Below are 15,811 nucleotides of genomic sequence, written 5' to 3' on the forward strand. Positions count from 1 at the left end.
GGCCTTCACTCTTACGGTCAGCTAGTCTCCTTAAGGCTGGATCCTTTATGCGACGACACTGCCCTCTCGCACGGCCGTTGATCAATGACAGCGGCACGCCGGTGGTCAACTATTCAAAGTGGCTTGCGAGACGAATCGGCATCACATTTACTGACACGTACTAGTACTTTGGCGCGGGGGAAACCCCAGCCGTGGAAGCCCTGAATGGTTTGATTAGTGGTCTAAGGAATATGCATCATGCAGTCAGCAGTGTAACAGCAGCATGGGGGTTGAGACCTGTGTTGCATTGTGCGACCCGGCTCGGCCCCCATATCTTCCTGATCCGTCGCAGCCTGCTTCGATTACCATGACTATGGACATGGGGGCTTTGAGTTAGGGTCCCACGGCTCGACGTCCTTGACTCGCCAAATCACCTCCCGTCATGCCCGGCCGACGCCAAATAGCACCTAGATCTTCATACAAGCAATCGAGGCCCCAAAATCGTCCATAATACCAGCTCGTCAGGTCAGGTTCATGGCTAGGCCAGAGGCTGCGACGACCACCGGGCATAACGATAGCTAACCACCATGTCTTCCGTCAAGAGCGACGTGGACGACGAGCAGTACAAGTTGGAGGACGTGGAGGACGAGACACTCAAGACAGAGACAGCGGACAAGCTCGAAACGGACGATGTCGAGAAGCCGCCTTCCGAGCACGGCGACAATGAATCTGTCGCTTCGGAATCTCAGAGTGTCGAGAGAGTAATCGAGTACGGGCTCCTGCCAGAGAACGAGAACGATGGTGGATTTCAACTCGAGTAAGCGAAAGACTTCTGGACCCGCACAATTTTGACTAACGGAATCGTAGTGTCATTACTGTCCACAGCGTCTCCCATACCTCCTGGTCGGTTGAATACATCACCGGTGTCTGGAATCCGAACCAGGGCCCTAAACCGAGCTCTTGGTGGCTCAGGAATCTATTCAGTAGCAGCCGCGTACTTCATTATCACTACAACATCGATTGCACCGATTTGGACGTCCCCCCCGATGTCTTGACCCCTGGCGGGATCGAACGCGAGGCGCAAAAGCTTCTCGACGCCGTCACGAGGAACTGGGCAGACAACCCTCCAAGAAAAAACCCACGGCCAATTGTGTTTGTCGGCCACGATGTCGGAGGAACCATCATCAAGAAGGTACGATTTACATTGAACTTTAAAACGTCTTCCGAATCCCATTGATGCCTCCCGGAACCGTGTGTTTGAGTTCGAGATCAATTACCAACTAAGAAAAGGCACTCGTTCTGGCGTCTCTGAATCCTGCAAAATACAAGGACATTCTGTACTATAATTCGACGCTGGTAAGTTCACAGTCGCTTCACTCCCATCACATAGCGTGACTAAAGTCCCAAGGTCTTCCTCGCCTGCCCACACCGAGCTAGACGCCTGGAGTTGGAGGACTCATTCGCCCGACTGCTTTCCATTCACCCTGGCACGTTCACACCTCGGGCCATTGAGACAATAGCCAACCTTGCTTCAACTACTCAGCGTATCAACGCCGAGTTCCTCGACACAAAGGCGTTTCTACGTGCTGTAATGATAAACATTATCGGCGAAGAACTTAAAAGGTCCCCCAGCTACACCCGGATTATTCTGCCCACCCCTTTCCGGGTGTCTTCATGTGCGACTGAGGTCCTCTACGAGGAGTGCCTCGTATGGGACACTCCGCATCCACGATTGATCAATGGCGATAACTTCAAGGCGTGTCATGCAGAGTTCTCCAATGTCTTCGGCACTCACATAGGCCAACATCCATTCAGTGAGTCCGCATCCTTTGTGCATTCACCAGCAAGATCTTTTTGCGTATATAACACGGCCTGTGAAGCTGCCCTATTGGGCTGCCCTGCGGAATTGCCCTGCAGAATCGCCCTGTGGAGATAGGATATTGACCGTAGTGGTTATGGGCAGCTAACTAGGAATAATAGCCATTGAACCCGGACCTCAAGATACGCCCATACACAAGGTTCTCATTCCAAAGTCTCCGCCGACGGTTCCTTGGAAGTTGGACGAATTCACCTGGTTCGCGCGTGAGGTGAATCACTGGATTGTAGGCCATGAAGAGTACCGGAAGTGGCAGAATTCTTCCGGTCTGGGGATCCTGCATTTCCGCTGTCCCGAGGGGCTCACCAGGATGTTGTCGCACAGGTTCTACGGCCGCATAAAAAACCCAAAAGAAAGCACCTTGTTCCACATCTTCTCACGGCGGGACGACAGATGCAACAGCCTTGAGAGCCTCTTCGCAAATCTAGACTGTCAATTGGTAGGACGCTACCCATTGTACTACAGATACTCTTTCTGCTGGGCCGTGTTGGTCTCACAGAAGGCGTGTACAACTCAAGACCTTGCTCAACTCTTTTCGTCCTACAGCCGCGCCGTACATCTCAAAGAGGCCATCTACTTCGTCTCCTGTCTCGACGAATGCGACGAGACACGGTACAAGCTGGTTGAGTTTCTCAGCGAGATCAGAAAACACTCAGAGCAGCCCCTCAGGTTCGTGGTGACCACCACGAAAGGCCGCGATGAGCGCCTCGAATCTCAACTCGCCTCCTTCCCTACCATCGACGCTGGGGAGTACCTGGCGCGTCCCGAAGAACAAGCCGCATTCACGAAAGAAATGAAGAAGATGGTTGAAACCCAGATCGAGCGGCTTCTGCGTCTCAGACCTGCATTCCTTCAGTTCAAAGATCGCATCCACGAGGTGCTCGCAACTTGCGGCCAAGACCTTCAACTGGCCTGCTTTGTGACCCGGTGGTTGGCCGAAAACACTTCGATCCACAACAACCGATCCTTTGTCCGAAGGATTTTGGACAGACTCACGCCTCTGACTACAGAAACGTTCATCACTGCTATCCTGGAATCCTTCGGGGACCGCGCCGCCAGAGTTCGCAAGATGATTTTCTGGATCAAGCTTGCCTTTGAAAAGCCGACTTTGCGGGAAGTTGGAGAGGCCCTGTATATCTCTGCCGACATGAAGGACCCAGACGTGGAAGGGCTCGAAGACATTGATTACGACGAGCTCAGCAACGATATACTCCAATTTGGTGGGCTCATCACCTTTGATGGGCACGAAGTTGATCTATTCCGCCCCGAAAGCTTCCCGTCTAACGACGCTGCGATCGCGCATGCGGAGATGGCTTCGATATGTCTAGACTATCTTGTCCTTCCAGAGGTCTGGGAGAATCTGGAGGACATGATAGAGAAGAATGCGTTGCTCGACGAGGCGCCCGTGTCGCGACCACGCCACAACCTAGTTTCCTACGCCGCAAAATACTGGACGAAGCATTACAAGCTAGCTGGAGAACATCGGCCCAAGGCACAGGCGCTCAAGCTATTCGAATACCCCAAGGCCCGCAATCTGTGGGCGCAGGCTGTCTACGTCTTATCAGATCCTTTGTCCCGGATACCCAAGGGATACATCTCGGCTCTACCTGTCGTCTCCAGTACAGGCATGGGAGAATTCGTCAATCATCAGCTCGAAGCAGAACGGATCTCGCCTGACTTTAACGCCGACTCATTTCCAGTTGATGTCGGCCTGTCGATTGTTGAGGCGGCTCGCGGCGGCCACGAGGAAGTGGTTCAGCTGCTACTAAAAGCGAGTGTTCCTAAAAACGGTCTCCTCAGCGAGGCACTCGTAGTTGCCGCGGCTTCTGGCAGCGAAACCACGCTCAATCACTTGGTTGGCGTGGCAGCGAAGATCAAAGAGTTCGAGTGGCCGCAGGAACTATTTAGACGAGTGGCGTGGCTGGGCCTCATGAAAACCGCGAAGCTCCTGCTCGCCTCGGACGTTCCTCTGCCTCCATTCGAGTGCGATGGCCTAGAGACGTCGCTGGTGCACATGGCGCTCGAGGGAAACCACCCAGAAGTGGCCAAGCTGCTGATTGATGCCAATGCTGACCTCGAAGCTACCGCGAATGACGGACAGAGGCCTATTCACTTCGCAGTTTACCAGGGAGAAGTGGACGTTATTCAGTCGCTGCTGGCTGCCGGCGTCGATGCGAACGCCTTAGACACCCGAGGAAATTCACCTCTACAGTTAGCCGCGTTTGGCGCAAACCCGCAGGCGATCAAGGTTCTCCTTGAGGCCGGCGCTGACGCTAATATCGGTCAAGACACCAGTTGGGTTGGCAACCTAGAATGGTCATGGGACGCCAGGCCTCTGCTATATGCAATCATCAGCGGTTACACCGAGTGCGCGAGGGTTCTACTGGAACACGATGTCGATGTCAACGTCAAGCTGGACGGGAAGAATGCCTTGTGGTACGCCGCTTCAAGGGGAGATATCGAACTTTGCCGTCAACTCCTGGAGCATAGAGCGAATCCGAACGAAACCACGAAAAACTCGGAGCCTCTGCTCATTGCGGCCGTGTCGTTCTCAATACCGCCAGGCAAAATCATCGAGCTTCTGGAGCTGTTCATTGAGTACAAGGTCGACCTCGAGGTTCGAGATGAGTCACAGACATGGCGCAACAATGTGCTTTCAAGGGCCGTCGGTACGGACAACAAAGACTTGGTCGAGTTCTTACTGGAGCACGGCTTGCCGACAAACATGGGCGCCGAGACTTCACAAACCCCTCTTTACGTCGCAGCATACGTGCGCAATGCTGATTTCGTGAGGCTGCTGCTGGACCACGAGGCCGACCCCAACTTGAAGAGCGAGTGGGACTGGACTCCGTTGCACGCTGCCTACGACAACGCAGAGATCACGGAGCTTCTTTTGAAGGCCGGCGCCGACGTTGATGCGGTGTGCGACTCAGGCACGGCAGCGTATCTGGCGGCCAAGCACAACCGGATGGACGTGCTCCAGCTGCTCCTGGATCACACCACGAAGCCAAACCTCGAGATCGAGACACCTGTCCTGTCGGACGGCGCTCAGTCGGGTGTTGGGCGACCCGATCCCGAAGAAAGGGGCATGACGCCACTTTGCATTGCTTGCCAAAAGGGCAGCGCCGATTGCATCGAGCTACTCCTCGGCGCCGGGGCCGAAGTAAACCACCGAACCAAGGACGGAAGCTTCCCGCTAATGTTCTGCATAAGATCCACCTCTACCTGGTTGGCAGTCTCTTCAATAGAGCTGCTGCTCAAACACGAGTCGGAGCCGAACCTGAAGCTCACCGACAACAACGGTAACACCATCTTGCACAACCTGGGCACGCACACGGATGACAGAACCATGGAACTGCTTTTCAGGCTCGGTGCCGAGGTTGATGTGAAGAATTTGCAAGGAGAGACTCCGCTGCTGATAGCCGTGCTTTGCGAAAACATAGACGCATTCAAGGCCCTCCGGAGGCGGGGCGCAGATGTCAAGGTGTGCTCGCCAACTAAGGGCACCCTACTTCACGTGGCCGCTCGGACTGGCCGATGGGATCTCTTTGAGGAGGTCCAGGCCGCGGGGTGCGACGTGGGCGTCGCTCGCTCTCTCGGGTTCAAGGAGACCTTGCTTTACTCGCTCGCGAGCAGCAACTCGAACGGGCCCGATCAACGTCAGATTGCCGAATATCTCATTCAGGAGGCCAAGGAGGATCCCGACGAAGAATCCCCCCGCACCGCCTTTGGCTTCCCTATACTCGCCGGCCTTTTATCGCCTGCAAAGGTAGTGACGGACTATCTCATTGAAAAAGGAGCCAAGTTGAACGTGAAGGATGCTATGGGTCGGACCCCACTGCATATCGCGGCGATGGAGTATCCAGGCGACGGCACTGTCGAGACGCTGCTCAGGAAGGGAGCCGACGTGACCGCGCCCACAAAGGTCGGCTTGTTGCCGGTGCACTTTGCGGCGGCGCACCCCTGGTCGAGCACGCCGTTGGTACAGTTGCTAAGGCACATTGAGGGTCCGGGGAGTGACCTCGACGGCGCGAAGCACGGAGAAGACGACACGGAATCGGTGGGCCATAGGAGTGATGACAGAGATGAAACCAGGGTGACGCCGTTCGAGAGACGTGAGCCACCAGCTCAGACGACCGCACGAGACGGCGAAGGGACCTCTGACGAGAAGCTGAAAAATGAGAAGCCCCCGTTCGATATTGAGGCCAAGGACAAGGACGGCTGGACGCCACTCATGTGGTCTGCTAAAGGCAACTACAACAATTTCGACGTCCCGAAAGCTCTCCTGGAGCGCGGCGCCAGCCTTTGGACGATGGCCGAGGGGCCCGCTCAGCGATGGTCGCCGCTGAAGATATCACGATATTATGGGGCCACGGATGACATGATTGAGCTGCTGACGCCAAAGGAGAAGACGCGGACGCTCCCCGACGGCACGACGGAGGAATGGAGGGACCAAGATCACAAGGAGAGGGCGGGTAACTATCAGCCCGCTTGGAATTGCGGTCACTGTCTAATGGTAAGTGCACACGTTTGTTTAATCGATGATGGAGGTGGTTACTGACGCTGGCTTTCTAGGCAATTCTCGGCAAGCGGTACAGGTGTCACGAATGCGAGGCGGATAGCTTCAATATGTGCTACAAGTGCGTCGCAAGCAAAGATGTGTTGCATCCTAACCACGAGTTCGAGGCGTTGGGGCCCGAGTATGAGGTCGGTGCGGGTGATTCGACAGAAGAGCAGAAGCCCGACGATGCTGGAAATAAGGACCAGTTGGATGAAACTGGGGAAGGGGATGATGATGATGAGGTCTCCGACATTGAGGATGATAACGAGATAGATAGCGATAGTGATGACGACTGAGGTGAGACCAGTAATGGGAACAGTTTTGCTATTGGGGCCTTATGAACCAGCTATGAGGGCCTTCCCATACTCTTTGAAGCTCATTTCATAATAAGACAATCGCGTGATATCCATTACTAACCTCTATTTGCCGTTATTAGGTTTTATAGTTATCGCTGCGCTCTCTTACCAACACTGAGCTCTGCAGTTGTTACCAGGCTCCGTCGTCGCCGCTGGTCTTGCTTTATTATTATCGCTACGTCACACTCTATTACTATTAGTAGCTAGTAATACTACTACTGTTATTAGATCTGACTGGAGAGACCCTGTTAACCCGATCGGTCTAAGATGTAGAAAGAGCCACAGTAGTCAAACTCAAAAGGAATGGCTAGATGATTGTACAACAAATCATTGTGAAGAATATCGTTTCACAGTTGGAAAGTGTAGAAACCCCGATCTGAGACTTAAGTTATGACTTATGATTTATCTCTAAACACATCCCTTATGGTCAAGACTTCAAAACTGCCAATACCTCAGCTGAGTAACAAAACCTGGCCCTGACGGCAGCGAGATAGAAGTAGCCGTCTCAGTCCCTCTGGATAGGTGAGCGGCTTGTTATGCCAACTTTTTATGTAACCGAGTTATGTAACCGAGTCACCGAAATAAATCGACTAATGGAGGAACCTTAGCCGTAACATACCTAACTATGAATCCAATTTGGTCGAAATAACTATGTACGGGAAGCGTAACCCAACGTCCCGTCCCACCCTCTTCCGTTGACGTCATTGACAAGAAAATTCAAACTGTGAACGTGGCTGATTCTTCTTTTGCCTTCTCAACGACAACTTCTGGCCATCTGAAGAGCTTCTGAACCTCTCATCATGCGCTAGCAGCCGCCGTCGGAGTGCAGCAGGCGAGGGTGGTAACCGTTGTGGGCGTCATCGCGTGGACGTATACGACCTTTAGGACCTCATGCCCGATGGCCCCCCAGAAAGGAGCAGGTTCCACTGTCGTGGTAATGTGGTCGCACTCATGGCAGTCCGTGGGTTTCGCGACCGTAACGTTCCTCACCCACTTCCGGGCCCCCCCAAAATGACTTACCGCCATTTTCATACCCTAACAAGAAACTTGGATATCTTCATCATTTCTTCATCAATCCATTCGAACTTTTGTTTATTTACTAATTTTTGGTTAATGAAGCAATACACAGAAGTTGACGTTAGCCAAACCCTTGGTGCTATGGCTATTCAACGGTCCAAGGCCAGTGTATTTGCAACTAGCTATGGCGACTAACTACGAGTATCCTCAGATGAGGATCAGAAAGGAAAAACAACAAATCCCCACTTTGCCGTTGGCCTGATCAGGGCCGTACCGTACTGGCCATCGGATTGTCGGCATCGCAGGTTCCGCGGTGGGCCTGATCACGGGTGGCTCGTGGCCTCGACATCCAGCAAGGCCTCATACGGGCCCAGCCCGTTACAGGCTAACGGACAAAGCCTTAAGAAGGCATCCCTTGAATTAGGTGTACCAAGGTCAACACTTCAACGCCGAATTCGAGGAGCTCAGTTAAGAGATACTGCTGTTTCCGACCAGCAGAGGTTCTCTCCGACCCAGGAAGGCCATGTTACGGCCAGCTAGTCGTCGGGCTTTGTTTATAGAAGTTGAGGTAGCCCAGCGAAAGATTGAGGCACGACAGGCAGAGGTTGATGCCAACAGGGCTAGGAAACGTAAGAAGGTCAAAATGAGCCCAAATTCGAAGTTTGCCAACATTGAGGCTATTCGGAGGGCTCAAATCGAGGCGGGCGAACTTGGAAATAGCACAGATGAGTCCAGCGAGTCTGAAAACCCTAGTGATAGCGAAAGTTGCATTGTCGTAGCATCATAATACATATAAAAAAAAGAGCTGGAGTTATTGAGTAGAAATGTAGGAGTATGAAACTTTGGGGGCCCGGAAGTGGGTGAGGGACGTTAACAGTCTCGTTGTAGAGAGTGACGGTAGTAGTTGGGTGGTAGTCGCCGGTGAATCCTGGGTCGTATGAGGTGAAGGTAGTTGTGCACTCGGACTGGGTTGAAGTCGGCGAAGGCTCGAGAGGGCTGGCCGTGACGACAGCTGTGAAGGCCAAGAGGACTAGACGGAGGACATACGAAGACATTTTGTAGAGAGTGGATAAACGGGTGTGGATTGTGATATCTTGGAATGAATTGGTAATACTATTTCTTGGGTGCGTAGGGAGCTGTTATTAATCTTCCTCACAGCCCCAACGCCAACTTCATCGGAATTCATGGAAGCTAAAGTCGATCGGGTGTGCGGCACGCTAGGGGGAAACAGAAGATGTGATCTACAGCCGTTCCATGCCGTGAATAATATTAGAACCTTTCGAGGAGCACCGAGTCCCCCGCCACTGCAACGTCATATTCCTGCAGCTGACTCTCTGCAGTAGGTCGTAAGTCGATCAATTCGGCCAATGTTCTCTGTTCTGCAAGAGAAACAAGGCTTCTGCGATCGAGCTTGCTGTTGGAAAGCCTGGGGAGCTTGCCGACGGATAGGCCCCCAACTGGAAACATGTACGATGGCAAGGTCTGCACAAGACAAGACTTTCAAATGAAGACTCCGACAGGGTTAGAGAAGCCTTTCCCATAACAGACGATTGGTCGAGGACGACGAGCACCACGAGAGCAGGCCTGCTGGCATTCCCTTTCAAGGTGGCGACCGTCACGGCCAGCTCCTTGAAATTCCCCAGAGCCGATAGAAGCTTGTTCTTCACCTCCCGCGGCTCGAATTGTTGGCCAGAAATTTTCAATTGACAGTCGAGACGTCCCTGGTGGATGAAAGTTGCATTCCGATCGTCTTGCAAAAAGAGGTCTCCAGAACGAACGACTGGACAACATCCTGATCCACGCTCGCTGGCATAGACTATTCAATCCCGTAGATATCCCATGAAGTTGGTGAAACTTTCGACAACAAGTTGACCAGCTTTCCCAGGGAGAACCAGGAGTCCACCGTCATTAACAAGGTAGCAACGGTAACACTGGAGGGCATGGCCGGAGTTCATAATGTCGACCTCGTTGACACACTCCCAACCAGAACCACGAGGGTTTCCGAAGAGCCGTAGTTCCAGTAAATCTGCACGCAAGAACTCCAAGAATCTATCAGATCTGGTCGCATTGGTTCTCCAGCAAGCACGAGGCCAGTCAGGCTTGGGACGACGGTTGCATCCATTATTCCCAGCACTGAAGATGGTAAGGTTGTTTGAGTGGCAGTGGCAGCAAAGCAAGTGATGGTATCCTCCAGCCCATGAGACTTTCCCAACTCTGTCGGTATGCAAAGACAGGCACCAGATACGAGAGTTGAGAAGGTGTCGATCAGGTTAACGGCCCAACCGAAAGATGGAAATAGAAGATTGCGTTCGGCTGGACCCAGCTGTAGGGCGTTGCCTACTGCGAAAGCCATCGTGCTGAGACTTGCATGAGAGTGAACAACGCCCTTGGGCTCTCCAGTGCTGCTAGAGGTGTAAATTACTACGGCTGGTGACATCGCATCCTGTTCTGAAAACAAACTGGGTACACGTTGCGATGCTGTTTCCTGCACGCACGCATAAATCAAGTGTGAGTCGGGTAACATCAGGCAAGCTGATCTGCTTCGAAGGGTCCGTGAGGTCAATCAGATGCGTGATTCCTCCTAGTTGGGCGATTGATTGGATGCGAGACTCAGAAAACGACGAGCTCAATGGTACGCCAATGGCTCCCGCGCTGAGAACGGCAAGCAGAGCGACATAAGCCTGGATAAGAGACGGAGAAAATATCTCTCTCTGGAACAATCCGTTATCATTCTTCTCGTTGGCGATGCCTGGTTGTCGCTGTTTGTTGCCGAAGCTATTGAGATATGACACCTCGATGATGCTGCCCATGGTGCTGGAGCTAAGATGAGAGGAATGCTGGCAGGAGGAATTTCGATTTTTGGTCCTCGGAATAATGAGTTGGCGATGGGCAAGCAAGTACTATCGCTGAAGTAGTAATATAGGTTTATTTCTGTCCCAACCCTTGGGTCAAGTCAAGAGTCCTGGCTATTCGAATGCCTACAATACCTATTTTGAAGCTCCTTTGTGTCGTTGCCGTACCGACGTAGCTCTGCTTCAATATCCCTCGCCATATCTCCCAGATCGGAGAGGAAGTACATAATTCTCCCAACAGCCAAACGCTCTAGACCACCGAGTCCACCGTTTCCAATGAGATGTTGCTCCCGTACCCAGGGGCTGCCCCTCCACCACTCTGTTTCATCATCATCATCATTATTCCCCTTCTTCTTCTTGCCTTTCAAAGCTATGTGATTTTTCAACCAGTCAAACCGGCCTCGGGATGAAGCGGGATTCGTGTCATCCCCTTCATCGCTGACGCTATCGCCGGGGGCCGATGCCTCCTCTGGCTGCCATGGTGCAGACGCAAGCGCCACTGTTAAGTTACCCACGAGCTCAAGTTGAGCTACAACATGGTCGACGGAAAGCTTGGCATTGTTCAGAGGGGACTGTAGGCACTGAAGCTCGGATAGTATCCGGACAACCATCTGAGTCTCACGCTCTCCAGCGTTGGCTGGTGAACTACGACCTTCCTTTGCCTCGGTGCGCCACCTGAACAAGAACGACCAGAGATGCCAGGACAAAGTCTTCTTCGAGATTGGTACCGTGGATTTGAATACATCCTCAGTTGAAGTACTGCGAGTGTTGCGCCCGGTATAAATCCCTACGTCGTCGGCAACAGCTAGAATAGCGGAAACGCGGAGAAGAACCAGACGCAGCCCAGCAACAAGGTCGTGAATATCAGCACGGCCGGTATATGTGGAGTCGGTCATGATTGAAGGATCTGGTGCGGGGGCCACGTACCGCGCCAGCCTATCCAAGAAGGCCGATGTAGTCTTGTTGTGGTACCTAGCTTGGCTTTTGTTGCCGAGCCGAGCAGATTCTCCGGCGGAAGAGGAATTTGCAAAGCTCCGAGAAGTAATTACGATACGGTTGAAGCAGAGGATTGCTGCGCGGGGCCACCCTTCAAGCATATGTGCTACCGCGCCGTCCCAGGCTTGCCGCAGATCGTCGATGGCGGCGTCGGCAGCCCAGCAGATTTCCGCCGTAGAAACTCTGTCGTCGGTCAAGGAATCAAGGGCGTTGCACAAAGTGAGAACGTGGTATCGAAGCAAGGCAAGGTGATTGTTCGGGGACGTTGTTTCGCCCTGCCGGGGATGTTGGGGTCCTCCGCCCTCTCGCCCATAGTTCTGGGCCTCGCCTTGTTCATAGCAGGTATGCAGAGCGCGGGGGACATGTGCAAGGAGGTGGACTGGCACCGCAGCGTGAAGGGTTAGAAGTTTGATGATATCGTGTGGAAGTGTGAGCGGTGCGGACTGGACGATAATCTTGGGGTGTTGATGCGGCAAATGACGAGATAAAGAATCTTTAGCGTCAAAAGAGGCAAATGCGGAGGCGAAGGCCAGTGCCATGCCAACTGTGAGGGCGACAAATAGCCATACGGTAGAAAATTGACGTGGCAATGCTTTTGAAAACTTGAGTCTAGTGGGATAAAGAGGAATCGGAGAGACGTTTGTGATGGCGTAAAATGGTGGGACTGGTTTCGCAGCTAGAGGCGGATGTGGCCACACCCACGATGCCACAACACCGGCTGCGGATAGATGTAAGTACAGAGGAGCTGGGCTTGGACGAAAGTCGTTGTGGAAGTAGAGGCGTATTTGCTGATGTAAATGGCAGGGGTCTGATGCTTCGGGACGGCACTGGTGCTCTTCAACGTGGTCAAAGTCAGTGTCATCACAGCAGTTGTCGTCGTCGTCGTCAACGTCGATATCGTTGTTGTCCTCATCACCAAATGACTGTTCGAAATCGATTTCGCTATCATAGTATGAGGTCGGAGTGGTGTGGGTTTGTCTCTGGCTGTCGGGATGGAACAATACAGAAAAGCTGAGAAGATTGTACGCGTCTCTGTTCATGGAGATTGTGGGAACACCAGACGAGTAATGGAGCAAAAGTTAGGATCCGAAGATGGAGAGACACATGTAAACCTGAGATACAGGGCAAGAGAGAAGAAGAAGAAAAGAGTCGAGATGTGAATAGTCGAAACGGCAGGAGAGACGAAGGAGAGAGGGTAAGTATGGAAATGGGTCATTACGAATCAACACGAATGGAGAGGTACAAAGACACAGAGACACGGAGGAGTGAAGATCAAGAGCTTCGCGGAGTGTGAGCGAGAGGTTGAGGGGAGCGGATACCAGATGGAAACATCGTTTGCTTGACCATTCAATTGCCAAGATCTAGACCAAGTAAGGGATAGCACCAGCCGTCTTTGGTATCTCGGTAGCATATCCCTTTTGTTTGCCATTATAAGGGGGACTGTGCAGAGAGAAAATGACGTGAGGCAATCCCTGTCTTGTTTGCTTGCCGCGTTGCCAAGGGGCAAGCAAACAAGGTACGTGCGGGCATCTATCTGAAGAACGCAGCCATCTACGTACATATTTATCGACTCGTTGAGCCTGTTTGAGATTCATGCTGCAAGGAGTGCTTGAAATCATCAAGGGTTTGAACAAGGGCCAACTCAGCTTGCCTCAAGTGTCTGTCGGCGTTGGATACCCTGTCATCGACTTCCGGACCTGCGATTCTTCCCTGTGCTTGAACATCTCTGAGGCTCAAAGTAGCTGCGAGCATCTCCATCGAGGCTCGTTTCCGCTGACCACGCGCCTTCGCCCAGGCATAGTATTCTGGCGAAAGTCTAGGACCAGGACGAGCAATTGTCTCAAAGATGCTACGTCCCTGGTCTTTCTGCACCGTTGTGCTGGACTCCCCCTCAGTCTCAATACCAAACGGCCACGAGCCCGGGACATTGCCGCTGCCCTGTGCTGATATATGGGGTGGGAACCGGCTGGACGACGGCAACGGCTGAGCCTGACGGGATGCAGTGCTGCTAATTTGTATAGAGCCGAGATCTGCTACCTCTTGGACTGTGCACTCTCCATCTTCCGACCCCATTCTGGTCGGTGACAGCTGGCTAAGAGGGACTGCATGGGGTTGATCAAGCTCAATCTGTGACTTCTTGGTGCCCTTGTCGATTGCAGTATCTGTTGTGGTCCTTGCTTGTTTCTTCGGGGTCGTCTTCTTCGGACTTCTCAAGGGTTTCGGCGGGGTTGCGGACTTGGCGAAGTGTCCATGCAGATAGGTGAGAAAGTGCTGATGTTTCCCAATGAGCCAACTAGATGGCCACTCCTCCTCATTGCTCCGTTGAGGAAAGAGAACGGAGTAGCCTTGGGCCTTGGCAATTTCAGCTTCCGTTATTATCTCCAGCACCCGTTTGGATTCATCGGTATTCTGTGTCTTGAGATGCTTCAGAAACCGGAGAATCTGTCTGCCTCGAAGCGCTTCTCTCGAGATGTTGGGGCTTATGGAAGGTGCCTGTTGGTTCTGGCTTTTTAGTCCACGTCTGTCTCATGAAGATGAAAAAGATCTTTTCAGACTTACCGAGCACCCAAGCGTCGTAAAGACTTCATCCGGAGAGCTGGACGCCATATCTGAAGCGTCCGAGAAGTGGTGTGATGAATGGTCTGGAGCAGGCATGTCCAGAGGAAGGACGCGTTGGACAAAAGTATCTAAAGTCTTCAATAGTCGCTTACTGTGTGTATTTGTGTAGATGTTGAGACTCCTCACTAAATGATATCTGATGGCAGTGGGGGCTGTGTTGCATTTGTGCGACAAGATAACGCGATGAGTTCGGGCGTCTGTCTCATGCCGTATGAATTAAACATCATCTAATCTCATCTTGCAGTGGCATTCTTTTAAACCATGTTATACCTGGAAGCTTTGCATTTGAAGAAACAGGAGCAAACCAAGTCCTCACAAGACGTGGCAACCAAATGATGTTGAACAGCCTTGACGAAGGGTAGTATGTATCTTTTGCTCTCCCATCATGTCGGTTCATCTAACTATCCTCTCTGAGGGCTTCAGCCAAGAGCAAATTTTTACCTGTAGCTGGCTTTCCAAGACCTTGTAAGTCACTGTCTCACGATTGCCTCTGAAATACTAGAATGACGAAGTCATGGTGACTGCTTGTCTTACCTACAGATAACTGGATCAGTCCGGAATATACTCTTGACAAGCAGAAGTGCCTTCAACACTCCACAGAGACATTCTGACAGAGTTTCGAACTTGAAACTCCCTGTGTGACGGTCCGCATGTGCAGGTCAGCTTTGTCTAAGATTCTCAGGCCAAGTGATGGTTGATTCGATAATGTGATCTACTACAGAAAGGCACGCTGGTAAGGTGGTTAAATACTAAAAATTGTGCAGAGAAGGTACGGAGGGCGTCCCAGAAGCGGCGAGAGGGCGGGTGCCGCATCAGTAAAGCACGCCTCGTACTTTCCGTCATGATCTGTCTAGTAACCGGGATAGCAAGTGCAGTGTCTCATCATTTGTCCTTTCAATAAAGCAGGCGAAAGAGACAGAACGTCGTGTCTCAATATGCGAAAGTCTACAAGCTGAGACAAGCATGGAGCGCGAGATGATGAAATTATGCTGGGGATGATAGCGCACACTGTAAACATGAAACCCAGGACAGACAAATGATTTAAATGTAGTCAAAGCTGGCACTGGTGAGTTCGTGAAGAAGCGAGGGATTGGTAAGAGCTCCATAACCATGGCGTCAAAGTAGTGGCACACTCCAGGAAGGCAAAAAAAATGATAAAAGAATTTGTCCCATGGTGGAGGTGTTGAGGTTGAGTTAGACTTTGAAACTGGGAAGAGCTGCGAACCAGTGGCTGTGTTTGTGACTGTTCCATCTCGCCCAATGGCCCATGAGCAATAAAATATGATAAAGTAAGGCAAACGAGAAAAATGGGGAAGCGGGTGCTCAATCCAGGAGTACCTACGGTACTTTAACTTACCTACATTGACATACCTAGGTAGTAGACATCTGAGGTACGCGTTCAAAGACAAGTGATTATCTTAGGTACGGAGAAGAGGAAAGTGCATATTCGCTCGGTATACCCATACCGGATAGGAGATTGGAAGGTACTTTCCACGTCCCGGTAATCGGACTTGCGAACCACGCGTTAACCTGACAGAAGCCGGTCGCAGCTGCG

General features: G+C 52.0%; 5 protein-coding genes across 5 annotated transcripts, besides 1 other annotated feature; 2 read left to right on the forward strand and 3 right to left on the reverse strand.

Moving 5' to 3' along the window:
• Positions 1 to 566: 566 nt before the first annotated feature.
• On the forward strand, positions 567 to 6,712 carry CORC01_06611 (uncharacterized protein; the record flags this gene model as incomplete). Its single annotated transcript, XM_022618251.1, has 5 exons — positions 567 to 796; positions 847 to 1,171; positions 1,523 to 1,793; positions 1,960 to 6,371; positions 6,431 to 6,712. 5 exons carry the CDS (start codon positions 567 to 569, stop codon positions 6,710 to 6,712), a joined length of 5,520 nt encoding a protein of 1,839 aa, XP_022475249.1.
• Positions 6,713 to 7,653: 941 nt separating this feature from the next.
• Positions 7,654 to 7,725: a sequence feature (Short protein (CORC01_06612, OHE98098.1) was converted to a misc_feature.).
• Positions 7,726 to 7,885: 160 nt separating this feature from the next.
• CORC01_06613 (transposase) lies at positions 7,886 to 8,329 on the forward strand (the record flags this gene model as incomplete). The annotated part of the gene is made up of 2 exons (XM_022618252.1): positions 7,886 to 7,933; positions 8,174 to 8,329. 2 exons carry the CDS (start codon positions 7,886 to 7,888, stop codon positions 8,327 to 8,329), a joined length of 204 nt encoding a protein of 67 aa, XP_022475250.1.
• Positions 8,330 to 8,538: 209 nt separating this feature from the next.
• Positions 8,539 to 8,844, reverse strand: CORC01_06614 (uncharacterized protein; the record flags this gene model as incomplete). The annotated part of the gene is made up of 1 exon (XM_022618253.1): positions 8,539 to 8,844. One exon carries the CDS (start codon positions 8,842 to 8,844, stop codon positions 8,539 to 8,541), a length of 306 nt encoding a protein of 101 aa, XP_022475251.1.
• A 214-nt stretch (positions 8,845 to 9,058) lies between these two features.
• CORC01_06615 (uncharacterized protein) lies at positions 9,059 to 12,176 on the reverse strand (the record flags this gene model as incomplete). Its single annotated transcript, XM_022618254.1, has 4 exons — positions 9,059 to 9,168; positions 9,288 to 9,510; positions 10,285 to 10,609; positions 10,777 to 12,176. The coding sequence occupies 4 exons, from the start codon at positions 12,174 to 12,176 to the stop codon at positions 9,059 to 9,061; spliced, it is 2,058 nt and encodes a 685-aa protein (XP_022475252.1).
• A 1,024-nt stretch (positions 12,177 to 13,200) lies between these two features.
• Positions 13,201 to 14,292, reverse strand: CORC01_06616 (uncharacterized protein; the record flags this gene model as incomplete). The annotated part of the gene is made up of 2 exons (XM_022618255.1): positions 13,201 to 14,130; positions 14,197 to 14,292. 2 exons carry the CDS (start codon positions 14,290 to 14,292, stop codon positions 13,201 to 13,203), a joined length of 1,026 nt encoding a protein of 341 aa, XP_022475253.1.
• Positions 14,293 to 15,811: the final 1,519 nt, after the last annotated feature.

This window comes from Colletotrichum orchidophilum, assembly GCF_001831195.1.
Source record: "Colletotrichum orchidophilum strain IMI 309357 chromosome Unknown Scaffold_50.1, whole genome shotgun sequence".
Lineage (NCBI taxonomy): Eukaryota > Fungi > Ascomycota > Sordariomycetes > Glomerellales > Glomerellaceae > Colletotrichum > Colletotrichum orchidophilum.